Source organism: Zootoca vivipara, chromosome Z1, assembly GCF_965207765.1.
Source record: "Zootoca vivipara chromosome Z1, rZooViv2.hap1.1, whole genome shotgun sequence".
Lineage (NCBI taxonomy): Eukaryota > Metazoa > Chordata > Lepidosauria > Squamata > Lacertidae > Zootoca > Zootoca vivipara.
The window spans coordinates 25,500,372-25,526,871 of record NC_142583.1 but is presented as its reverse complement, the minus strand read 5'-3'; the positions used below and the strand labels follow the sequence as shown (position 1 = coordinate 25,526,871).

Below are 26,500 nucleotides of genomic sequence, written 5' to 3'. Positions count from 1 at the left end.
TATTGGGCAATATTCTAGAATGATATTATATTTAGGTCCCAGTATAGGAACGTGGGTGGCGCTGTGGGTTAAACCACAGAGCCTAGGGCTTGCCAATCAGAAGGTCGGCAGTTCGAATCCCCACGTCCTGCCAACCTAGCAGTTTGAAAGCACGTCAAAGTGCAAGTAGATAAATAGGTATCGCTCCGGTGGGAAGGTAAACAAAGTTTCCGTGCGCTGCTCTGGTTTGCCAGAAGCGGCTTTGTCATGCTGGCCACATGACCCGGAAGCTGTACGCTGGCTCCCTCGGCCAGTAAAGCGAGATGAGCGCCGCAACCCCAGAGTCGTCCACGACTGGACCCTAACGGTCATGGTCCCTTTACCTTTTCCTTTATAGCTAAAGACTATAAGCAATGCAAGCAAAAACCATGTAGCAATACTTAACTGAAATTGGCCATACAATGATAGCAGATTGCCACCACCAACACTTGATTCATTTCATTTCATTCATATATTTCCACACCGCTTTTTACCCACACGTCACAAAGCAGCTGACAAACAATATGTAACAATAACATTACAATTGCAACATAAATCATATAGAATAATTAACAAATCACCAGTAAAACCATTTCATTTATTAATACAGGAGTGAGCCAAGTTCACATGTATGCCTGACCAGATGTGCAAAAGTGCCTCACATTCTGCATAGACTTGAAGGTTTTCTATTAAACAAACCTCTGCAAATTTCTTCACTCGAAAGATGATAGTGCAGTCTTTTTGCTGAGGTACCAGCCTGCAGCACTATAATAACAACATTAATATTGAACCTTATGATATCACAGTAAGTCAGTGGTAGCATCTTATGATGCTTAATTTTCTGGCTTAGCCAGTTTCTCTCTCTCTCTCTCTCTCTATATATATATATCCATTCATATACAACCAAGTACATTTATGCTCCCACTAGATAGTAACTGCTGAGTTTACCAAACAATAATGCTGCCAGGGTCCTACAATGGCACTATTCTTTGGTAGGCCCTACAGCCTGGCTGCAGGAGTGTTGGTGGTATGACTGCCAGAGAGTGACAGAAGCTGAGGGTAGCAGTGCAGTGGCAAACAGGCCAAGGGTCAACACCCCTGAGAATAACTAGGCTGACATTAATCACCACAACATTCCTTTCTTTTCTTTTAAATCATATTTTTATAACCAGGTGCAGTGAAGCTACAGCCTCACTGACCATCATTGTCTCTGCCCAAATGACTCTGGGCCCCTACAGGTTCGGAGGCATTGGAACGGGGTGCCCAACTTCCACATGTTAAGTAATAATAATGGAAGGAAACAATGACCTTTTCCATTCTTATCACTGCCTGGTAAGGGAGGGGGTGGAGGTGGGAGGAAGAGAGAAGATAGAAGAATGAACAGCTAGGATTGCAGTAGAAGGGTGTGGAAAGAGCAGCAGACTGGAAAGCCAGGCTGATGCAGTGTCCGTGGAATGGTGGCGTTTGTGGACGAGCAGCCAGGGCAGTATTCTAGGGCTGGTGGTGGTGGTGAGTGGGTGGCTAGAGAGCTAATTGTGCTCCAGAACCATTGAAACTTATAGATTAATTACTTTGCTCCTTATTCTCCAAATGTTTCAAATAACCTGTAGATAATCAGTGTATAAATGTTCCTAATTAAAAAATTCTTTTGTTAAGATTCTAAGAGGAAAAGGAAAAGTTGTTTTGCTCCATCCAAAGGTTTAGCGGGGGGGGGGGGGGCATTTAAAATCAACTTTGCTTTCCTCTGTCTTCATCAGCAGTTTGTCCATTAATTAGCCCTCCAATTCCTCTTCAGTTAAATTAACTCTAATTAATAAGTTCATTACAAAGACTGACGCACCTTGCTTAAAGCAAGTGTGCTAGAAGCTGATAAACACCTCCACTCTAATGAAAAATTGATTAGATGGAAGACAAAAGGTGGGGCCTCTGAAATAAACCTTTTCCCCCCAGAGCAGGGTTGATATTTTGAAGTTTTGAAGTTAATCCATCCAAGATCTCATAATAAATAAATACATCATTTAGTTCAAATGTTTCACAAGTCTTGATAGTATGTTCAATGTTCTACAGCTCTTTGAGATACAGCAATGACGTCTCAGGGGATGGATCCTTTTCAGCTTTTTTATTATTACATTCCTATTTCAATATCTATCACAAATAATTTCTGATCTTTGTTTCCAGAATTGCTTTTTCTGCTGTTTCTTTCTTTCAGGAGATGGAAGTCATATAATATGCTTATGAAACAGCATATGGCTGTGCCAGCTTTGTTCTAAGAGTCTTAAACTATATCCCTTAAGCTATGTTTTTCCTCCTCATATTAGCTCCACAGAAAACTATTCCCTCAAAAAAAGAAGGAGAGATGACTGCAAACTGTAATAGACTGGAGTATTATTTCACATCTTGTATTCAGCTTGAGAATAAAGTGTTTTATGTAGCCTAGAAAACACTTTATTATTTTCGCAGTCACTGCATTTTCACAAGATGACAAATAAGGAACTGAATACTGTAGATGAGTAGATGAAAAGTGACCAACCTATCTCCTACATGCGGCCTTTCCCCTAATTTCATGTGGCCTTTGGCCTAATGTCATGCAGGTAACAAGGATGGAGATAATGGGAGGAATGAGGATGGCAGAGTGGGAGAACATGGCAAACAGAGTGAAAGAAAAAACAGGTGGCTTCATCTACTTTTGGCCCAACCCTACCCACCTCTTACATGTGGTCCCCAACAGATTACCCCTGAAGATATGTGCCCCTTCACAGAAAAAAGGTTGCCCACCCCTGCTGTAAATAATGGGTTAAATGGTCAGTTGATTCTCTTTGGGGTTTTTTGCCTACCATATAACAATTGTCACAACTAACCTGGCAGTTAGGGCATTGGGTTGGCTCCTTAGTCTAAGCAGGAAGGAGATTGGGAGTCCCAGCGCCCACTCCAGTGGATCAGGGTACCCTGTTAGAGGGATCCTAGGGGCAGTGCTTGTGTCCAGATGCCCAGTTGTAGGTTATAGGGTGATCCTTAACCCAGAGGCGACCCTGCCAATCAGTCATCCAGCAGTCAGGTTGGATAGTTCTGGATTCACTCCCAATGCCTATGCCAAAACTACCCAATCAGAACACAAGATATTTGGGGCTCAAGGATAGACACCCACATACAAAAGGCATCCACCTTGTGTTGGATGTTCCACACAATAACTATACTTACTTGTGGACTTGGGAGTGTAGTTATATTAATTTGCCACAATAGGGCAGAGAGTAGGAAAGAGCTTTATCTCAGTGCCCTTTCTTTCAACAATCGGGATTTGAAGAATGGAAACACTTAATTTCAAGGTTACATAAAATAATCCATTAGACTGACTATTTCAGGAACAAAAGTGCTGGAGATCATAGAACGGAAATAGACAAAAGGAATAACTGTTTTTACTCCCTTGGTGGAAGACTTCAGGCTTAACACTGGTAGAATCAAAACATTAACATGATATTTTTGTATCTTTATTTTTCTGTGGGTTAAAGCAAGATTTTCTGCTGTAGCTACTATTAGTTTTTAGTGCATATGATCTCAATGCTCAGTAAGACTATTACATAAATCCTCATATGTGTAAGAACAGGTGAGTCTTAAGATATATGTGATTAGGAAATCTAATTTTAAAATACTCGAAGCTAACTGAAGAAAAGCTGGGGTAGATAGACATCACTAAATCTCCTGGGCAACAAGAGCATTAGCTAAGATGTAGGTTCCCCATCCTCTTGAGAGCTTCCTGAAAATGCTTCTATAGTAACTTTTTAAATTAAATTTTTCAAAGGGTTTGCCTTCCTCTGTGATCAGGTTGGATCAGGAATTTGGCTAATTATTGTGTTCTTTCTCCACCCCCACCCCAACCCCACCATCCTATCTCCTGCTGTTTATTTCTGATGCAGAAATCTGTTCTGTTGACTGTGGCACACATGGCGTCTGCATGGGTGGAACTTGTCGTTGTGAAGAAGGCTGGACTGGCCCATCCTGCAGTCAAAGAGCATGTCACCCTCGGTGTGCTGAACATGGAACATGTAAAGATGGAAAGTGTGAATGCAACCAAGGCTGGAATGGCGAGCACTGCACAATTGGTAGGCTAACTGTGCTTTAATATTATTTTTCAATGCTGAACTTAAAAAGCCAAAGGTCCTGGCCTTGACTGAATCAGAAATTTAGCACTTTGAAGCTTGTTCCTTCAAATGGAATATTTTCACTTGTTAGTTTGTGTCATAGGTCCCAAATCCCAGATTGAAAAATCCAGGGTTGGCACCGGAAGTCATGTTGCGGCCATTTTGGAACTGGGCAGAGCAGCACCGGAAGTCGCTTCTACACATGCTCTGCCCATTTCCAAAATGGCCACAGCGCCAGAAATCACTTCTGCACATGTCCAGAGACTCCAGACATGTGCAGAAGGAGCCTCCCCAGGCCGGTAAGAATCTGGGGGATTTACGGGGTTTTTTAAAAAATCCGGGCTGCCAGCGGGAAACGGCTGAAAAAATGGGGGTTTCCCGGGGAGTACGGGAGACTTGGCAGCTATGGTTTGTGTAAAGGAATTGTTACTTTAAAAAAAAGGAAATGATTATATGATGGATCATCAATCCTTTATAGCTATCACATCCCAGATGGAAGGGGCAAGAATCTCTATTCAATTTTTTCTTGGTTTTCTCTACGCATAAGTTCACTGACTCCAATGATAACTATTTTGGTATTCTTCCTAATCATTGGATAAATCAGTTCATTTCTACCAGCTTTTCTGTTTTTAGCTTGTAGTCGTGCATCTCATTTCACCTTTATTAACAAAGGAAACTAAAGAAACATTGTACATGAACATAAAAGCTGGTTTGTTTGCCAGGAAATCGAGCACCCTGAAATAATTTTTGTTGAGTTTGTTAGCAGGCATAATGAATTATTTAACATTTCCACAAAGCTTCTGTTTCGACAAATTGAGCAACTTGCTGACTTTCAGCACTTCCCTTCATAGGTTTGTTTGTTTTTTTGCAAGCAAGAGCAGAGGCCCTATGTTTTTGTAGACTCATTTTTCCTTTACATCCTGCATATTATATGGATATAAAAGAAAGATGCCTTTTTTCTTTCTTAGAATTCTGTTATGTTTCTTTTCAGAAACCAGTCTTTGACCAAATAACCTTTGATATCTAACTAAGTTGGATCCATGATAAGTCATTAAAGATCACAAAGAGGACAAATGAAGGAAGACTTTTCATAGTGATCCTTCACATTTATCTCCATATTTCCTGCTCCTTTTAAAAGTCTATGGTAAAATGGATGTGGGAGACAAAGCCTATCGCTAAGCTTTAGCTTGTCAGCTTGTAATTATTCAGCAAATCACTCTTCTGTTGGCCTCACCAACCTACATGGATTACAATTATATATGGATGAACTGTTCTTGCACATTTTTTTCCATTGTATTAGACACAACAGGGTTTTTTCCATCCGCATTGGGAAGGCAGGGGGTTCAACTAGATTTCAAAACTATGTGTTGCCCGTGTATTTATTGCATTACTGCTTTTGCAATAGCACATTCGTTGTTTTGGGTATTTGTTAAGCTTTTAAACATTCAAGTGGTTTGGGTAGGGCTTCCATTTTCCTGCAATGACTGACTAATTCAGCAACAGTTCTAATCCCATATATATCCAGTTCCCCCCTATACATACCGTGTTTCCCCTATTTTAAGACGTAGTCATAAAATAAGCCGTAGCAGGATTTTTAAGGATTTGTGAAATATAAGACATACCCCCAAAATAAGACATACTTCTGCGCCGCACAGAGCAAGACCGCTGAGCACCCCAGCCAGCCAGTGGGACCCAGCACGCCGGCCATGGCAGGAGGAAGAGGCAGCCTGCAGGGTCAGCGCCCAGCCGCGCTGGATCGAGGAGTCGGTCTGCAGAGTCAGCGCCCCGGATCGAGGAGGCGGCCTGCCGGGTCGGCGCCGATCAGCACTGCGCGGAGTGCCAGATCGAGGAGGCGGTCTGCAGAGTCAGCGCCCAGCAGCGGCGCATGGAATACCACCTCCTCAATCCAGCGTGGTGCTGCTGGGCGCCGACTCAGCAGGCCACCTCCTCGATCCAGTGGCCTGTCGGGTCGGCGCCGATCAGTGCCGCGCGGAGCACCGGATCGAGGAAGCGGCCTGCAGGGTCGGCGCCGATCAGTGCTGCGCGGAGCACCGGATCAAGGAAGCAGCCTGCAGGGTGCTGCCCAGCAGCACTGCACAGAGCACCGCCTCCTTAATCCAGCATGGCATTACTGGGCACCGACTCTGCAGACCAGCTCCTCGATCCGGCACTCCGCGCGGTGTTGATTGGCGCCGACCTGGCAGGCCGCCTCCTCGATCCGGCGCTTTGTGCGGTGCTGCTGGGCAGGCCGCCTCTGGGATCCAGCAGCAGCAATGCAGCAGCAGCAGGAGGAGGCTTGCTGTGTGCCCCTAGCCCTGAGCCAGCGGGACCCAGCAGCAGCAACGCTGGCCACGGTAAGGAGTTACTTACAGTAATAAAAAAATTAATATAAGACGGTGTCCTAATATAGGGGAAACACGGTAGTCATAGTTCACAATAACTATCAATCTCACCAATCTCTTTAAACTCTAATGGATGGGGACAGAATTGCAGCCTGCAGCTATGAGAATGGATTAATGGATTAATTTTATTATAAGTATACTTTGAAATTCCATTTACCAATTTTAAACTTATAGAATACCAAACTTATTGATTTAATATTGGTGCTAGAGTGTATTTATTGATGGCAACCACACATAAGAGCTGTCTTGTGTAATATATGTATGCATGCATGTATGTATGTATGTATGTATGTATGTATGTATGTATGTATGTTACAAGAGTAAACTATAATTTCTTACATGCAGGTCCTGCTATCCACTCGCTATGCAAAAATACCTACCTACTTTCTTGCTAGTTTGTGCTTTGCTGTTTAGCTGCAGACATTTTTGGACAGAAACTGTGCAGAGAGGGTGGGAACAAGATCAGACAAACTGGAGAGCTGGAGAGATCAGACGGATCAGTTTTTGTTCTTTGTGAGAGAGATACTGATTGGCTGCAGCCATTTTAGGAAGAAGCCATGGAGAGAGATCAGAAAATCCCCAATTACAAATGTTCCCATAGGAATGAATGGAAATTGTGGACTCGTTATGCAAACGCTCGCCTAATGAACAATTTCCATGGAGCATATACTGTGTTTGGTAAACGGGAGCTGCATGTATAAATAAATACAATGATAGAAAGATTTAAAGGAGAAAATGGGTAGAACCAATGAGTTGGATCTGAAGATTCCATTCTTCCAATGAAAACAGTTTCCCCCAACACAATTAGTATTTTGGATCCAACCTTCTGTCAGTACAGATAAAATAATGTTAGAGGGAAATAAAACCTGCACAGAGAATAATGACAATAAAACAAAGTGTATTGCACCTAGCCCTTGTGGTACTCCCAGTAAGTCTGTGATCACTATCTAATAATAATAATAATAATAATAATAATAATAATAATAATAATAATAAAATTTTATTTATACCCCGCCCTCCCCAGTCAAAAACGGGCTCAGGGCGGCTAACACCAATAAAATTACAATAAAACATAAAAAGCAATTAATTAAAATGCAGATTAAAATACAATATTAAAATTTAAAATGCAGCCTCATTTTTAAGTAGTCCATAAATCCAAGCCATGAGGGAGGAAAACACAGGGGTCAGACTAAGTCCAACCCAAAGGTCAGGCGGAACAGCTCTGTCTTGCAGGGCCTGCAGAAAGATGACGAATCCTGCAGGGCCCTGGTCTCCTGTGAAAGAGCGTTCCACCAAGTTGGGGCCAATACTGAAAAGGCCCTGGCCCTAGTAGAGGCCAATCTAGCCACCTTATGGCTCGGGATCTCCAGAATATTGTTGTTTGTGGACCTTAAGGTCCTCCGCGGGGCATACCAGGAGAGGCGGTCCCATAGGTACGTGGGTCCCAAGCTGCATAGCAGTAGAAAAAGGAGTCTGCAATACAGTGGTACCTCGACTTACAAATAACTCTACTTACGAATGTTCCTACTTACGAACGGAGCTCCGTCCGCCATCTTGGATGCGGTTTAGATAGGATTTTTTTGACTTACTAATTTTTAAATAGGGTTGCTTCGACATACAATTTTTTTCTCCCAATGCATTCCTATGGGATTCGACTTGCAAATTTTTTCGACTTACGAATGTGCGTTTGGAACGCATTAAATTCGTAAGTCGAGGTACCACTGTAATTGTCAAGAGGAATAACTTACACCACCTATATTTCTGAGAGTCTTTGTAATCCTATTACAGGGTTCAAAAGAAATAACACAATGCACCATAATAATTGCACCATGTGAGTTTGTACAGCAATACTTATTAGTCGTACAATCATGATGCTTAATAAAACAAGATACAAGGTGCAAGATTGAAATTCTGTCCAGATTCCAAATGTTTTAGTCCTGTATGTAGTGTTTAACAGCTAATCCTCCAGCTGTTAGTGTTTCATTTTCAAATTTCACTGATTGGCTTCCTAACCTCACATCAGCCTTGGTGTTTAATAGAGGTGCACTGACCAGCTTGCCTACTTTTTTTTTCTTTGTGATCATTAATGATCTTGCTTTCCAATGTAGCAAAGAAATAAAAACAAATAGCAGGTATTTCGTAGTTTAAAGGAATTAGGATTTTCCCCTAGGTCAGATTTCCAATTGAATTGCCTGCATCTACATGAAAATCAATGTAACTCAATAAACAGCTTGGTGTTTAAAGCACTATTAGCAGAGAACCCCTCAAAGGATTACCTTTCCTTAAACTGCAGAGATGGGATTGGGGGGGGGGGCTTCTAAATATGTGCCGCGCTGAATACAAATAGAGAAAGAGTAATTGAAAATTAGGTGGGAAAGACATGAAACATTTTAAAAAACTAATAGAAGTTCTCAGTGGAAACTTGCATTAGGCGCTTCCTTAAACCTATGCTTATTGATGGCTTGCACATCGTAGAGCTTTACTTCTCACTAATATGATCAGCATATACTTCCTCGCTCCCCAAAGTTGAGAACTTGTCCATTGTTCAGAGTTACATGCCAGGAGAACTGCAAGCTTTTCACATTTTACCAAGTTAATAGCTGTGTGCACAAATAGCTGTGTGAACCCTTGTGAGGATACATTCGGTAAAAGTGAACAGAACCTCTGCTTGTTTTCAAGTCCAAACCGAAAGCTCATCTGCATGCATCAATTCAGACTGGCCTAGAACTCATCTGTCTTATTGGCCTTCTTCCTACTGAGTGGAGATGCGGGAGGCAGCGGAAACCTAGTTTTAATATAGCTTTTACCTGGATCTAACTTGTTTGAGCATCAGCTCAGAAGCAACAAATAATAATGAGTGGAGCTTGTAGTGGCTGTTGCTCATTGGGACAGGTAGGGCAGAAGGTGGGAAGCCCAGGCAGTAGGTGGCGCCAGAGACAATGATGGGCAGAGGTACAGGTGTAACACTGAGACTAAGGATGACACGCATTACACACCCAGCAGCAAACTTTGAAATGGGCCCAAGGCTGGGCAGCAGTTGTCTCCCAGTGCCTCGATCTTTGGACCCAGTGTCTCAATCTTTCGTCCTTTCATCTTTGTCAACCTAGAACTAGGATAGCAAAGAAGAATGGGTAAGAGCTGGCTGTACTTGGGATATGACAGTGGACTGACCACTCTGCTCCTTACTGGTCCCACTTAAGATTGCCTTGATGGAAAGATAACTCTCTATAACGCTGGTCCATGTGGAACTGAGAATCAGACACTAAAATAGACACAAGGAATTTATAGCTTTCCAGATGTTGATGCAGCCACAATCTTTAATATCCGTGGCTATCGGGGGCTGGAGTTGGAGTTCCAATAGCATCTGGAAAGCTACACGTTCTCCATCACTGTAATAATAATTTATTATTTATACCCCGCCACTCTGGGCGGCTTCCAACAGAACATTAAAATACAACAATCTATTAAACATTAAAAGCTTCCCTAAACAGGGCTGCCTTCAGTTGTTTGATTGCACCAAAACCTGCTCAACAAAACTTACTGATAAGGTACATTGTACAATTCAAAGAATGCTGCAATGTTTACAACGGAGGGACCCATTCTGTATTGCTATTTCAGTGAATGTATGTAGATTGAGTTCTTCTGTTGACTTGAATGCAGATACTGGATTCAGTCAGTAGCATTTTGTGGTATTTATGTGCTTTTGTATCCCATTTCCAGGGCTAGTGCAAGACTTTCTGCCACCTGAGGCATACTGGCAGCTGCCACTGCCCCAGCATGTTGACCTGCTGCTGTTGCTTTTGCCACTACATCATCACAAGTGTGCCAAGGCTGACCAGAGCCATCTCATCTGACAAAGTCTTGTGCTGCTTTGTTGCCATGACAATAAATACATTTTTAACTTTAGGTGGCATTCGCCATGGCAATGCAGGGATCATGCAGGCACCCCCAGAGGCCACTTTATCCACAATGACTCACTCTGAGGAAGAACTGTTCTTCAAAGTGAGGCATAGGTTATCTAGAGAGCCCTGTAAGAATTGCTGCTGAGTGCTTTGCTGCAGCTTCACACTCCGTAGTGGACAGTGGGAGCTGGTGGCAGCACTGACCCACAGTCACTGGCGAAATGGCACTGAGAGTGTGTCTGGGTTGGGACACACACAGAGAGAGGGGGGAGGGGGGGAGATGCACAGGCCCTCTCCATCTACCTGAGACAAAGGTCTCACTGTGGCTAATGGGTGGACCAGCCCTGACTATTTCAGAATAAAGTAAATTACGTTCTCTTTCTAAAATAATTATAGGACGCAATTGGACATGTGATGAAGTATCAATGAGACCAGCCTATAGCTACAGTAAATGCATAGCTGTGTGCTTAACTTTAGGTCCATGTAAGTTGCATTGATTCACACCCAACTGAGCAAGAGTGTAGAGTTGGAAGGGAGATTGTTAGCGATAGGCTATTGTTTTTGCAATTTAGCTGACACTTATCTTGGGTAAATTAAATAACTGTGATAGGAACACTATAAAAGTGAATGCTTCACCAGCTGCTTTGCCATTAAATGCATTTAGTCGAATGGAATTAGCAAATAATTACGTTGGTAGGAATCTACTATATTCAAGTGTTGTATTAGTGGCTCCAATTAAAAAGCTTCATAATTTTTTCTTTCTATACACATTATTATTGTAAAGTAATTTACATTGCATGCAGATTAGAAAACCTGCATTAAAATTCTGCTGCATTCTGATTTGTCAACAGCTCTTTTGAAATAAATCTGTAACGTTAAATATGGGTGAGTAAGACCATCTGTTTAAAGAACTTGCCTGCAGCTCAAACACTTAACTCACGAGAGGCATTACAGCTGTTTAATTGTTATGGTGTGGAAACAATGATCGTTCTGTCCAAAATTAATATTTATATACATATTCATGTGGTTCAGTGTAAGTGGTATAAATGTGAGTGTACACCATTAAGCATTCACAGAAGAGAAAGAGTTAGGCTTTGGTGATATTTTAACCTGGCTGGATATTTTAACCTAGTCTCAAATGGATGGGGGCAATAAGCATACAGTATCATTAGTGAAATGCATCTCAGCGTATGAGGAAAACCAACTTAAGGAGACATGAATAGTTAACTGGGACTTCCCTGACTTCTCTGTTTCCTACAAGAAGGCTAAGCTGTTTGGAATGAATTGACCTTTGGATTTGTGGCGCTAGGCAGAAAGCAGTTGGAGACGTCTACTAGCAAACTAGTCTGGATTACTCGAATCCTGTTTTTTGCGCCTCCCATCAATTGGGAGGCAAAGTCAGGATTATTTGTACTGGATTGTTGGGCTGATGGAAGTACAGAGATTGTGTACTTGTCAAGTCTGTGGGGCAAGAAGGCAGAGCTGGGTGACCAGAAGGCTTTTTGAAGGTTATGGCTCCAGGGAAGACCATTTGAAACTGAAAGCACAGACAGACCTTAGAATAGTGAGCTACTGCTAGTTCAGGCCTAATGCAACAGAACAGGCTGTTCTCAAGCAGCCTGTTGTTTGTTACTAGGTATATCTTGCTAGATGAAGCTGCTGGAAGTTTTTTCTCCTGCACGTTAACATCAAAAAATGGTGTGAGTAATGGAGAGATTTTAAAAGCTTGTTTTAAACAGCACTATAAATAAGACAGGCATTCTGTGCCATGGAACCATGTACATATATGATTTTACATGGTTTTAACAAGGAACATAAATAGCACTTAGCTGCCTTCATACTGATAGCTAATTAGCAGTTAAGTAGTCCAAAGACTACTCTAATCCTATTTGAAATGTTACAATAAAAACATAAATGCTCTTAACAGATTTCAATGGGGAACATAGAAGTTTACACAAGTAGTAAAAAAAAAAGCCTACATGAAGGAAGTTTGTAAGTTTTAAAATTGCAGGCGTGCTGTGAACACATTGAAGTTAGTAGCAGCTATTGCACAGGAAATTGATAGATATACGAGAGGACAAAATGTTCAAAGAATACAGCTGGTCTGGCACTCTACAAGCTATGCAAGAAAAAGTGCAATCTATTACAATTGTAGGTTCAAATTCAGAATTATTCTTACTTCTGCAGAATTAGAAAGTGAAGAGTAAGCATTCTCTGTAGGAAAAAATAAAGGCCTCTGTCAGCACAGAACTTTGAACACTTCAGAAAATGACAGTATTTTGATAATAAAAGAGAAGACTTGGGGAAACAGAAATACCATCTGTCAATTCTGAAAATATTAGGTATTGCATGTGAAACTGAAGATATTATGTGACTGAATTTGTAGCAATGTGACACTAATTACAATTAATGGAGACAAATTGTTTCAATTCAGGCCTGTGTGGAGGTTATGAAAGATGGCCTAACTAAGCCTAGCCTACATACTTGCACATTTTTCTACCACAGAGTGACTCTGCAGTCGTGTTAGGGTATGCTGATATTAACTTCCTAGTTTTCTGAATGTTTTAATATTCACTCTGATTGCAGTGGAAAAACATGTTCATGGATGTCCACACTAATTTAAGCAGGTCGTTTATGTCCACATTGTGTTGTTTCTTTTGAGGAAAGCTTGTCTTATTTTCTTTCTTTTCCTTCCTTTATAATAGTTGCTTTCATGACTCTTTAGCATTAAGCATAAATGTCACAAGGAGATTGCCTCCATCCTTTCTGGTGAAGTCACAAATGGCATTAATTGTAAGGATACTACAAGGTTAAAGGAAAGGTAGTAATTAATTTTCAATAATGGTTTATTAATGCTTCATCACAAAACTAATGCTCAAGCCCTAAACAGCTTTGCTGGCCTATTTGCCTTCAATCACAAAGCAAAATCCTTACCACCACACACAGCGGGATGTGTCACCCTAAGATTTACAGTCATACCTTGGATCCCAAATGCCTTGGCTCCTGAACAATTCAGCTCCCGAACGATCAAAACCTGGAAGTGAGTGTTCCTGTTTTTGAACAATTTTCAGAAGCCGGATGTCCGGTGCAGTTTCTGATTGGCTGCAGGACACTCCTGCAGCCAATCAGAATCCGTGCTTTGGTTTCTGAACATTTTGGAAGTCTAACGGACTTCCAGAACGGATTCCATTCGACTTCTAAGGTATGACTGTATTTCCTAGTTGGCACAAAAATCCATCTCTAAGAGTAATCTCTGTGTCTAGTATTCTTTTTATCTACTAAGACTGCAATCCTTTGACCTGGGGTCATAGAATACATCATGTAGATAACTCCAATATTGGAAATCCAATATAGCTCCCTCTCCACTTCTGTAGCAACTTCTGTGGCCCTAGCAATATTTGAGCTCTGATATTGGTGAAGCAAAAGAAGTTAGAGTGGTTTGGGGTGGGGGTGGGGTATTTCAGAGGACCAGGATAAGGCTTTGGGTCCCCTTTGGAACCAAAGGAGGAAACTCAATTTCAAATATTAGAGAGGTGGGACCGTAAGTGACTCTGAGGTAGCTGAAATATACTCAGGAGTCTCCAGTTACTTGCTCCTTCTCCACCCAATCCTGTATCATGCAGTAGGTTTCTGGTGCTAAGTTACATCTGGTGATAACTACTGCCAAAACATCACCAATAATATTCATAGCACTGTAAGCATAACAACCTTTGTAAGTTTTCAAGGCTACAAATTGTGAAATTTCTCCAGTGCATCAGTCATTGTGCCCAAATCTGAGTATGAATTTACCAACTTGTGTTTCATGGAATTAGCCATTGGAATTTGTGTCGCAGCTTTAAATTTAATTTTAAGTGGTAGGAAGGCATTTTTAATACCGGGTCAATTATTTTACCCCTAGCATGACATCTTAGCTTACAGTCATGTTGAAGAGCTGTGCGCAAAACAGGATAGTTAGTATTTTTCTTTTTTTATTCTAGCCCTAGACAAGAAAGATCATGGTAAGTGAAAATATCTCGTAAAGGGCATGAATAAACTAATATGAATATGAATTTGTTATACTGCATTGAAAATTATGTCACTGCTATAATCCTTTATGACAGGGTAATCAGTAATAAAACAGTGCAGTGAGTACCAATTAAGGAACATCAAATCACTGAGCATGCTGTTCATGCTGATTTAAACAGGAGATGATTGGAATAAATGGATTTAATATATACTTTTTTGCAGGCTGTAGCTATTCTGTCATATCTACAGGAGCTAGCATATGAATAATCTAAGGGGGATACCTACTTATATCTCTAATGGAAGACTAATGAAAAGCATTAAATTTTAGAAAGCCTGCATTAAGACCTGTTGTTAAAAAAACATAATAGTAAATGGGAATTTTCCTGCTAGCTTTAATAGTTTATTGCTGGAGAAATTACAATGGAGCTGAATAATTTTTCTTCTTGTTGCGATGCTTGTTTTCATTCTGCAATTTGTTGGTGTTTCTTACATTAGTTCAGTAATCTTATGTGAATCCTTTTGTATTCCCACCATGCCCTCCCACAATTATTGTCAAAGTTCTTAATAGTACTAAGCCAACAAATTATATGATTCAAAATTTGTCTTATTTCCATCATTGTCATCTGAGAGATTTTTTTAAAAAGCTGTGAACATGCTCATATTTTTTGAAGGCCTGAGCTTTTGCTAGCAACGCAACCATATTTTTTTATAGTGAAATTTGAACTTTTATTGTAAAATTTCATCCAGGAGGAAATGATACAGAGTGGAGAAGTAACAGGCACTACATAATCCTTTCTCTGCCTGCTTCTCGGCTCCATTTCAAACTACCTTGAGCTATTCCCCCCCCCCCAGCAGAGTTCCAGACATGTGTTTAACTTCAAAAAGGGGGTAAGCACCCTGCCCTGTCTCTTTTCCGTTGCACATCACCCTCCCGCAAGCATAATTTTTCTTGGGAAATAAATGAGATTCAAGTTTGTGACGCACAAAGCCAAGTCTTGCCCTTCTATTCTCGAGTATTTATTTTGGTATGGAGCTGTTATGTATGTACAGTATTAACTATATTTATACTTCCACCAAATAACATATATTTATGTTAGTTATTGTAAGGGTGGTATTCAACTAAGTTTTACTCAGAATAGACCCACTGATATTAATGAACATGACTAAATTAGGTCTATTAATTTCAGAGGGTCTGCTCTGAGCAAAGAGTAAGTTTTGGAATATTGTTTGCAATGCCTTTGGCCATGGTTTTCATTTCCTCCCCCCATTTCTTATATTTGACCTCCTGACAAGACCCTAGGGAAGGCAAACAAGGAGAGAGAAGCCAATTGGCAGATGAAGATAGCATCATATTATCTTCCTGACTAGTCTTTATCCCCCATCTCCCATTACACTCCTTCCAGCCCTTTTGTACCATTGTCTTCAAACACAACTTAATGACTTTTCTTACACATCTAATCCTTCCCCCTCCTCTAACCTAACCTTTTCTCCAGTCCAGATACTCATTTCTGTTACCTATTCACCAGTTAGGTCTATAAATGCTGTAAGAGGCACCCATTAAATCCCACCCTTACGATGTTTCCCAATGGGGGACTTAATATTGCCAACAAGTTGCTCAGATATCTCACACATGCAGGTTGTTGGCAACAGGTTCTTTTAACTTACTAGATTTTATGTGGAAAGGATAAATCTGAATGAAATGATACACCAGTGATATCATGTGAACACTGATAAAATTGTGTTCATGAACCCCTATTCCCTAGTGAACACCCTCCTGGAAGTACCCATACTGTTTTTCTCCTCCCTTCCACCTTCCCACATCTTTCCTTAAATTCACCTCCCCAATGTATGGTTTCCTTTTTCACTTATCTTTTCTATCTGTGTCTTGCCCACAGACGTCCCTCTGTTCCACACTGGGTCCTGTACGATTCCACTTTATTCTTCCTTCCTATTCAGTGTATACACTGAGCCACTAATGGTATGGATAGATGTACATGACACACAACTTTCATATTTCCGTATAAAGGTAAAGGTAAAGGGGCCCCTGACCATCAGGTCCAGTCGTGACCGACTCTGGGGTTGCGGCGCTCATCTCAGTCTATAGGCCGAGGGAGCCGGCGTTTCCGTATAGTCTGGTTCAAATCTTTCATTCTGCATGTAGCTATTGTGAATTGCACAGGGGTAGCCATGTTTATCTGCTACAACAAAAAATCTGGGGATATTTCTGTTTTTATTGCTGTGTACCACTTGGAAGCAATGGTCAGGTGTGCTTCTTGCCAGCATCATCTAGTTACTAGTTCAAAGCTTTCCAGACTTTTCATGTTGGTGGCAAACTTTTTAGACACACATCATTTCACGACACAGTAATTCAGTTTTACTAGCAAACCAGAGGCTAAACTAACCACTTTCCAGTCCAAGGAGGAGCGTAGGCAGCATTCATGCTACACACCTACACACTAGAGCAGACACACTAAGGTGTCACAACACACAATTTGGAAAGCTCTGATCTAGTAAGATGCCAACTTGTCTCTGATATTTGCACTTAATTAGTTCATGCTTTGGTAACCAAACACAATATCACCTAGTGCCTTCTGTGGGTGTGCCCTTTAGATATTTCAATGGCAGTTGCTGCTCCAGAGTGCCGCAGCCCTCCTGAAAGAAGTGAGTCACCAACCACATTTCACCAGTGCTGCAGTGTCTACCCTCTTGCCACATTGCTGATCATTACTTACAGAAATCTGTGTTTGTGCCCGAGTATACCATCGCAATCTCTCTTTAAGAGATTTGTTCATCAAGTTAGGATTCCAGGGATGCACCAAGCAGTAGGATTCTCCATGGTGTACGTTTGCTATGTGAAGAGAGATTTTTATGTGAGAGCATCGAAAAATAGGCAGTCAGAAGGAGTACCGACTAGAATGGCACCAATTCAGTCTACCATCTCATCCTGCATAATGTCAATGATGACTCTTACAAAAAGGGAAAACCAGGTTCAGCTTCACTGATATTATCTTAGAGTGAATTCACACGTGGTGATTAAAGCTACCTTTGGTAAGTGTTTCAATAAAACGACTGTTGATTATATCATGCTCGGCTGTTCCCACGGCAAGTAGGGAGTAAATAAGCTAGTCACATATTGCCTGCTATTTTTTTTGTTTGTTTTTTGTTTGATTGACAATTGATATACTCCATCAGTGATTCCAGGAGCTTTATAGCATATTTAAGCAAAACAGTGCAATACAATACATAATATACGGGTCACACTTATATTGAACTTTAGCCTACAGTAAGTGACTAGAAAATAAGGCACATGGTGTGTACAACATGTAAGCAAGTTGCAATGTTAAACATTAAGCAATTATTATTTAACCATAACCACTGCCCTGTCTTTAAAAAAACAGCAGTCAACATTTACTTGAAATGACAGTTATCTGTGGAAAAACAAATAGACTTTCTCTTATTTTATGTTACATGCTACATTGTATATATGTATCTGCAACCTTGTTTCTCAAATTTGAAAACATCTGTTAGTTTCTTCTGCATTGCTAGGTACTGCTGCTCTCAATAAAATAATATAGTTCTGTGTTTTGCATAATTGGCTAAGTGCTCTGAGACAAATAAGTGGATTGCAGAAGTATATTGTTTCTTTTTTGAAGTAGTGATAATACAGGACAAAATTAAAATACAGCACTTTCTCTATCCAGAATGTCTGAACTGTACACGACTTGGAAATCAAATATATGGTTCTTCAGTTTGGCCGAGCTGTAAAGCTCATGTGTTACATAACTGCTTTAACATGAACTGAAAATCAGGTTTTTTTAAATGACTGGTTAGGTTTGCTCTACATAAAAGACTAGTCATAACAAAAACAGCTATAAAGTAAACTAGAGTTTGAAATGTGTTGGTTTTTTTAGTCTGAAAATGCATTTTTAAAATGCTGAGTGTTTAATCAAATGATGACTGTATATTTTGCTGTAGAGATAATCATTTACATTTTTTAACACTGGGAAACCTATGCGATGTAAGATCTCTTTTCAGCAAATCACTGCTCTTTCTGTGTGTAAATTCTGAACAATTCCTTTCCTACATTACTCTTCTGAAACGTCTGTCTGTTCTCTTTTTTCTTTTCAATTCTCAAGCTCACTATTTGGATAAGATAGTTAAAGGTACTGTATATTTGCTCTTCCTTGACATGCTTCCATGTATCTCTCTGTATATTATAGCAACCATTCCACTAGACTTGGCAAGTGCAACGTATTTTATATGTACTCCATGAATTATAAATTTCATTCATGTTACTTTCCATGTTCCTCGGATTTAAGAGATAAAGACTTTTAATGTTTTTTGTCACCTGTTAACATTTTTACTAAGCACTTTGTAAGTTTCACTATATCCTGTGTAAATGGAATAGCTTTGATGATATCAAAAACTGAAGATAGCTGTGCATCTGCTGTTTGTGGGTTTTTTTTTTAAGCCTTCTAGCTTTTGTTGCTTGAAGGAATCTCCTAGTTGTCCTATACGATAAGAAAAAAATGAAATGTTAGTCACAGGATAAGAACATGTCATCGCTTCAAGGATACATTGCAGTAGAGATATGTGTGTAAAAGAAGCCAGTGGTTCCATTGGCCAGGAGCCATGTCACACCATGGGTGGTATCCCATGTAGACCTGTTCAGAGTAGACCCATTGAAATTTCTAGACAGTGGGTCTACTTTGGGTAGAACTTAGTTGGATATGGGCCCATATATGGGTGAAAAACACCGCTGTGCACACAAACACACAGGGGCCTTGAGATTTCCTTCCTATTGTTCCTCACTGGGTCCTTGTCAGGACCTTGATGGCTTTGTGCCATGTGCAATCAGAACATCATGTGCACTGCTTTGGATTATGGCCATTGTAGTTGACAAGCTGCTTAAATTTATGGAAGCTCCGTAGTTGCTTTTATTTTGTTTTAAATTGTTTATAAGCTTTTAAAAAATAAGCTTATATGTTAAAATATTTTATTGCCATTTACTAAGAAAATCTGTGTGAATTCAAATAATTATACTTCGTAGTTTTGGATTGCAATGGAAAAGTTGATTCAGCCAACTCTTCATTGAGCATGTACCACTAAACAGCAAACGTTCTCATATCTTCAGTTGTGGTAAAAGAAATGTGTTTTTGTTTAATTATCACAAGTACTCCCCTTTTTTCCAGATTGCCTTTCTTCTCTTCCTTATTTGTGCTTTTTCATTAGAGTATGGCAATATTCATGGCAGAATCCAGGCTTTCGTATAATCACTCTTGAGTGCATTCAATTGTTTTCTGTAATTCTTTGCCAGTAGGACAGATAAAGCTGTGTGTCCTCTGTAACCAAAGCGGAAGAAAAAACATTTCAGAAGTAAAAAATTTACCTTCTGCACATACAATTGAAAAGTGCAGGTGGCAAATAGTACCTAAAGAAAAACTGGCAGCCAAATCTAATCTCAGCCTGGCATGATGACATGATATCCATAACTATAGTTTCATCATACCTTGTCATGAGACGCTACTATTATTCCCTTCCATCTGTAAGTACTAATTTTTGCTAGAGGCAATAACGGCCTTAGAATGATTGTTTCATTTGTGCTGCGTAAGTGGAGAAAGGAGTACGTCAATAATTATTTAAGGATTCCTACCAAAAAAAGATGGTTTCAAGCACATGTGTGAATCAACAGAAACAGGACACTAAGCTAGTTCCTAGAGACACTAAACAGATGCAACTTAATAAGGTAGTGGCACAAGTTATATTACATGCTGTATAGCGTTAGAAATAACTGCTTTGTCCTAAAATACCTGATTTGTAGCCACTGATCATAGTTCTGCTTCTGTACTTGCTTATGTGAATGTCTTACCACAGTCATAGATAAGGAATACTAGAATTCTACATATATATACATTTATATATCTATATATCTATATCTATATATCTATGTAGATATATACTGTTGTCATTCTCATACAGGTCATGTTGGCTGCATGCCAGTTTTTCCATCAGTAGGAAGTGACAGATACTGTTTTTGATGTACTGTTAGATGAAAAAAAAGTAATAGATTTTGGATATATTAAATAATTTTAATTGTTTCCCAAATTTTCCCTCCTTGGCCATAAAAGCAGACAAGATAGGATATAAAGGTAACAGCACAAAAGCCTTAGGGAGATTGTCACAAAAGAATCACTCTCCGCTATCTGTCTTGAAGCACGTCACTACCGTGTTTTTGTTCATTCTATCAATGTTTTATTGTGGTCCTTATGGTATTTCATTTTGTCCGTCCTAAGTAATCAAATACGCACAGCTATTACATTTAGTTGGAAATCCTGTCGGTCCTGTCCCATCCGTATGCAGCCTGAATCCTAATGTTTGTTAGAATAGATGCTAAGCTGCTTCACTATTTCCTGGGCTTTGCTTATTCTGTGAAAAGGAATGTACTTTCGGCATAAAGTATAGTCACTGAAACTGACCTATACTTTGTGCAATTATTTAATGCACTGTAATTTCACATGAACACATGGCAACTCTTGAGACCAGATAAAATTAACGTTGTTGAAAGCAGAGTGGCACAGCTACTTTGAAATTTCGAAGGATTTATTTATTTAAAATGACAAGGAGCTTAACGAAATCTATACCATCAAATAACCAGCAATGCATATACATCAAATAATTATTTCCTCTGTAAATGCAGAACCCCTGTCGTTTTGCCTAGAGGTTGTGTTGTGTTCTATGTTGTGATCATATTGCCTGCTACTCTGATAAAGAACATGAAAACATAATTTTGTCTGGCCTGCAGGTATTTAGAGGTTTCTTGGATATATTTCCTGCCTGCACAGGTAAGTGGTGTCTCAAGTGTCAGACCAATCAAAGATGCCACTTAGTTAAGAATTAGAATCCCAGGTAATGTTGCTGCTACTCTCCATGTGCAATTACAGTATTTGTGCTGTTCTGAAGGCCTGTTCCCAGTAAGTGTCCCCTGTTCGTATTTTGATTAGATTTTAAATTGTTGTAATAGCTAAATCACATGCAGTGTCATTTTTTTGTCTGTTTTGACAGAGGGATGCCCTGGCTTGTGTAATAGCAATGGAAGATGTACTCTGGACCAAAATGGCTGGCATTGTGTTTGTCAGCCAGGATGGAGGGGAGCAGGATGTGATGTCGCCATGGAAACTTTATGTACTGATAGCAAGGACAATGAAGGAGGTAGGAGATGCAGAGTGAAATTCCTGCACTACTAAAAAAAAATTGTTAAATTATCGGCTTCCCAATCAGGTGAAAAATATACTGCTGTGAGAATGATACAGAGCTTTTACTACCTGTGATGAGATACATGCAGGAATGTGCTACAACATTTATTGCCTTCATTTAGTATGCTATCAAATCCTTAAGAGATGGTTACAGCAGGCAAAATGTGTACATCGAAATCCATTAGTGAGCATTAAGTTCCAAGTGGTAGTATTTTATCTAAGGGCAAAAATAATACTGTAATTCAGAGAGCTTTATAATAAAGCTGCACACATGCCCAAAGTGAATAGTTGTGACATCCATATTTGGGATTTTTTTTCAGGAGGTACAGATGTTGAGAAATAATTTAGTAAAAACTTCACATTCTTAAAAGATCCATTGTCAGCAACGATCTAATCCCACCAAGCGTCTTACACGCACCACTGTTCCTTATCTGATCTCAGCTTTGACTCATTCCTGTGTTGTTCTTATAGCTCGTTACTGAAGGCCTTCCAAAATAATTTTAGCAACTACAGCAGCATTGCCACACCTTCCCTGCCTTCCATCAATGCATACTACTTTATCTTCACTTTCCCCCAGCCCTAATTTCCACTTTAAAAAATAGGACGCACCCGACCATAGGACGCAACTAGTTTTTAGAGTAGGAAAACAAGAAAAAATATTTTGCTTTCTTGAATTGTCCTAGGCAAAGCAGCCAACTCCTAGAGGCCTAGATGCCTTTGCCCCCCCCATTAAATATTTGAGGAAGCTTCTTTTGCAAAGGGGGAAAGCTCCATTTTTTTTGAGGATCAGCTTTAAGTTGTTGAGCTTACCTTGCAAGGGGGGAAAATCCTGTTTTTATGGGGTTCAACTCACAGTTCTGCAGCTTCTCTAGGAAAGGAAAGGGACCCATTTCTACAGTTTCCAGACAGATAATCTAATCAGCCAGTCACATGTTGCTGGGGAAGCAAGCAGTCTCTCTTTGCAGACAAAAATTGAGGCCTGGGCAAGGGGCCTGGGCAGGATGGGAAGGGAGCTAGTTCCCTTATCTCCCTCCCCGATCTCTTGCAATCAGCTGCTGAGCGGGTCCTTTCAACACTCTCTCTCCCTCTTGTTAGCTTTTAGCTCTTTCTTTCTTTCTTTCTTTCTTTCTTTTAAAAAGCATGATCTGCCTTTTGCCCCTGGGCAATTTGGCTCCAGGGACCACACATTCGCTCCATAAGACGCACAGAACCTTCTCTTACTTTTTAGGAGGAAAAAAGTGTGTATTATGGAGCAAAAAATACGGTAAATACATATTTTTATTTGTATGCTACCTTTCCAACATTCAAACCATGCTCAAGGCAGCTTACACATGGCACACACACCCTTCCACAAACACATTTGAAAGACCATGGAATGTTAATCAGCCAAAGGTCTGGTTGAAGATAAATATTTTCGCCTGGCATCTAAAGATTTGTGATGATGGCTCCAGGCAAGCCTCCCTGGGGAGAGCATTCCACACATGGAGAGCCACTACAGAAAAGGCTTGTTTGTGACACCGCAAAGAAGGGTGTCAGGTTACTATTGCAGGGGCAGTTTGTATGGGTAGAGGTGGCCCTTGAGGTATTGCAGTCATGAGCCGTTTGAGGCTTTATGGGTCAAAACCAACACTTTGAAATGAGCCCGGAAATTAATTGGTAGCTGGGGGTCATTAACAGGGACACATTTCCCCTGTCTCTCTCCCGACAGAGGTCATCATACAGGGCGACCAAAGCCATTTCTGTGTCAAAACCAGGCCTAAACCCCAACTGAAATGGATCTAGAAAATCAGTTTCCTCCAAAAGCACCTGATTCGAGTAGCAGGTAGTAGCAGCCAGATGGGATGGTATTTCTAGCCTATGTGGGTGGGCATGAGAGAAGCTGTTCATGTATGCAAGGGAAATGCTTTCTAGATGCTCAGTTCAGTTTACAGTGCCATGTAACTTGAATTGTATTGAAACAATACAAGTGTTTTGAGTTACCTGCTATAGGGTCATATTTGTTGCTAAAGGCTAATTTCACTGACTGACCTGCTTTGCATGGTTTTGAGTTTTCTGTTGTGGTTTCACTGATTGAATTTCAGATTGTATGCTTATCTACATATCTGTAAACCTTTAGGAGAATAACTTCAAAATACTCAGTTCCTTAATAATGTGGTGTGGAACTGTGATGTCGAATTGTGGCAATGTATTTTGCCTCTACACTCATTCAATTGAATTATTTCCTTTCAGTTGCTACTTTTCGTTTCCAACCCAGTTGTGGTCTATATTATTTTAGATTAATCTGTCCTGATAGTGTATATAGATGTGCTTCCTGGTGGCAGGAACGTTTTCCGCATGTGCAATCACTTACCACCTGAGATAAGTGAAGCACTTCCATGTGTGCTCTAGTCCCATTACTGCTGGGCTCTGCCATTCTACCACTGGATGTTGAATCTGATTCAACAGATTGGATCCCTTGGATCCCAAGATGCTGACCCCTGGACCACACCCAGGTAACAGACTCTTGTCTTCCAAAAATTTGCCATCCTAGCCTTGCAAGACTAATGAGATGTGTTTAGTTTTTGTTGTTTTATAACTTGTGATGGCGACAGATCCTATCTGGGCTCTTTGCTTCAGCAGCCTGGGAATTGGCAAGGCAAAATAATCCATTTTTACCTGACCCCCATCTTCACTCTGACCAGTGTGAGTGGTGGGACTATGAATGTGGAAGTGGCTATCCTGCTCAGATAAGCCCTCTGCTGCCTGGGGGTTTGGGTTGTGGCTTCAGTGTTTCTTTCTGCCAGCATAAAAAACTGAACAGCTTTGTTGGGTTTCTGATTAGGTCTACCCAGCCCAATATAGTGAGTGAGGAAATGCTTCATTTGCCTTCTTCAAAAACAAATATACCAAGCATCATTCCCAGCCTCTGGTAGCTTATTAGAAACCTAGTGTATTATTGAGCCTCCAGTTTCTTGGTATTGCAAATCCACCATGAGATTGGCCATGTTTGGTTGATTATACCAAGAGTTGCATAAGACTTTTGCCTTGCACATGCTGCCCCATTGCTCGCTCTTTCATGCAGGCCACAATTAAAGCAGGAACACTATAATAACCATAGTTTCCCTTTTTATCAAAACTGGGAAACTGGTTCAGTGAAGAACAAGCCAGGTTCAATTTTTTGAAGTTGCTCTAACTTCTTGCCTTGTACCTGGTTAATTAGAGTTTTTCTTTGTGACTTGAACAAAGAGGCTGCATGCATTGGGGGGGGGAGCTGAATGCATAGCTTACTAAACCAAGATATAATTGTCTAAATAGGGCTAATGTCTAATCCTTTTTTTAAAAAAAATCTGCACACACACACACACACACCTATATATAAATTCAAGCATCTAGTAGGGAGTCTGCATGACATATGACAAATTACGTTTTCTTAGTGAAACCTGCTACCTTTGGATGTCATTGCCTTCCCTCCAAAATATAAAAAGGTACATAGATACCTTTCTTAATTTTTAAAATCTTGAGATTCCATATATGCTTCAGTTGTTATTCTTTAGTTACACCTTCCTTAGCAGAAGAGGTTTAATATTTTCCCTCCTGTACTTAAAAGGTTTCGTATAGCCTCTGATTATTTTGTACATTTTCTCTTAACAGTTTCTAGTTATATCCTGTTTGAATTGTGAAGATCAAAAGTGCATGCAATAATCAAGATGAACCATGTGTTTATATGGGAACAAACTGGTATAATTAAAATTTTTATAAAAGCCCATAGTTTAGATTTTTGTTGACAAGTTGTTAAGACTATCATCTAGTACTGATAATGATAATTTAGTGGACTTGAACATTCTGTGATTTTCTTTCATTTCCTTTCTTAATTGAAACAAAGATTGTTATTGTTAAACCATATGAGACAGGTGCAATTTTTGGTCCCAACTACAATAGACTGATGATTTGGTAAAGGGATTTCGCCTTTGTTATTTTACACATGGGGCAATAGAATACTTGGTAAAATGCACTAGCTGTATAAATACAGAGAGAGAGTGAAAAATGTTTTTGCAAGTTAGAAGCAGCCAGATTCATAACCATCCGTCACTCGCTTGGGCAAGTAGCTGATAAACTTCATAGAAAAATAACAAACAGTGTGTCCCTGTATCTTGACTGGTGAAAATGAGATTCTTTTCCTGATTGATGTGAGTGGGGAGGCTTGTAAAAATGCATTTCCAGCTGATTAGTTCAGAAGATGTCAATCTCAAACAGTTTTATGACCTGCAGTCTACATGCCAGATGTACATTTGCTATTTATAAGGTAACAAAGATGAATGACTAAATTTGAGCATTCCTCAATGGCAACTGTGCTAAATATTGCCTGCAGGACAACATAGACATATAAGAGCAAACAGAACAAAGCCCCCAAAAGCGCTTATTGCCAATATAGAGCTTTTAACAATTAATGTACCAGATACTGATACTAACATAAATTGGTTTAAGCCCAGATTGACAAGGCATTTCTCTATTACTCTGTTATTCTTAAGAGAATACATTTTAAAGAAAATCATAAATACATTTTAACTTAATTAGTGACAGACAACACAAAATATGTCAAAAGGTTAATATTTGTAAAATTTCAAAATACTTTGAAAAGAGCAAGCATTTATTTCTCAAACTGCATTTGCAAGACATACATTGCAATCTCACCTGTACCTTAAGATGCGTAAATACAGGAAACCAGATAAGGAACATGTTTTCTAAGCATGTTGCATGTTGGCAAAGTCACCAGAACTGTTTACATTCTGGACTCCATACATATT

At 40.0% G+C, this 26,500-nt stretch overlaps 1 protein-coding gene across 11 annotated transcripts in view; it reads left to right on the top strand.

The window, feature by feature from the left end:
• TENM3 (teneurin transmembrane protein 3) overlaps nt 1-26,500 on the top strand; it is a 1,254,397-nt gene that overhangs the window by 1,168,816 nt on the left and 59,081 nt on the right. For all 11 annotated transcript variants that reach the window (XM_088659538.1, XM_088659546.1, XM_088659521.1 and 8 more), the window contains 2 exons: nt 3,930-4,115; nt 21,526-21,672. In XM_088659538.1, coding sequence (XP_088515664.1) covers nt 3,930-4,115; nt 21,526-21,672 — 333 coding nt within the window. The remainder of the gene's footprint in view (nt 1-3,929; nt 4,116-21,525; nt 21,673-26,500) is intronic.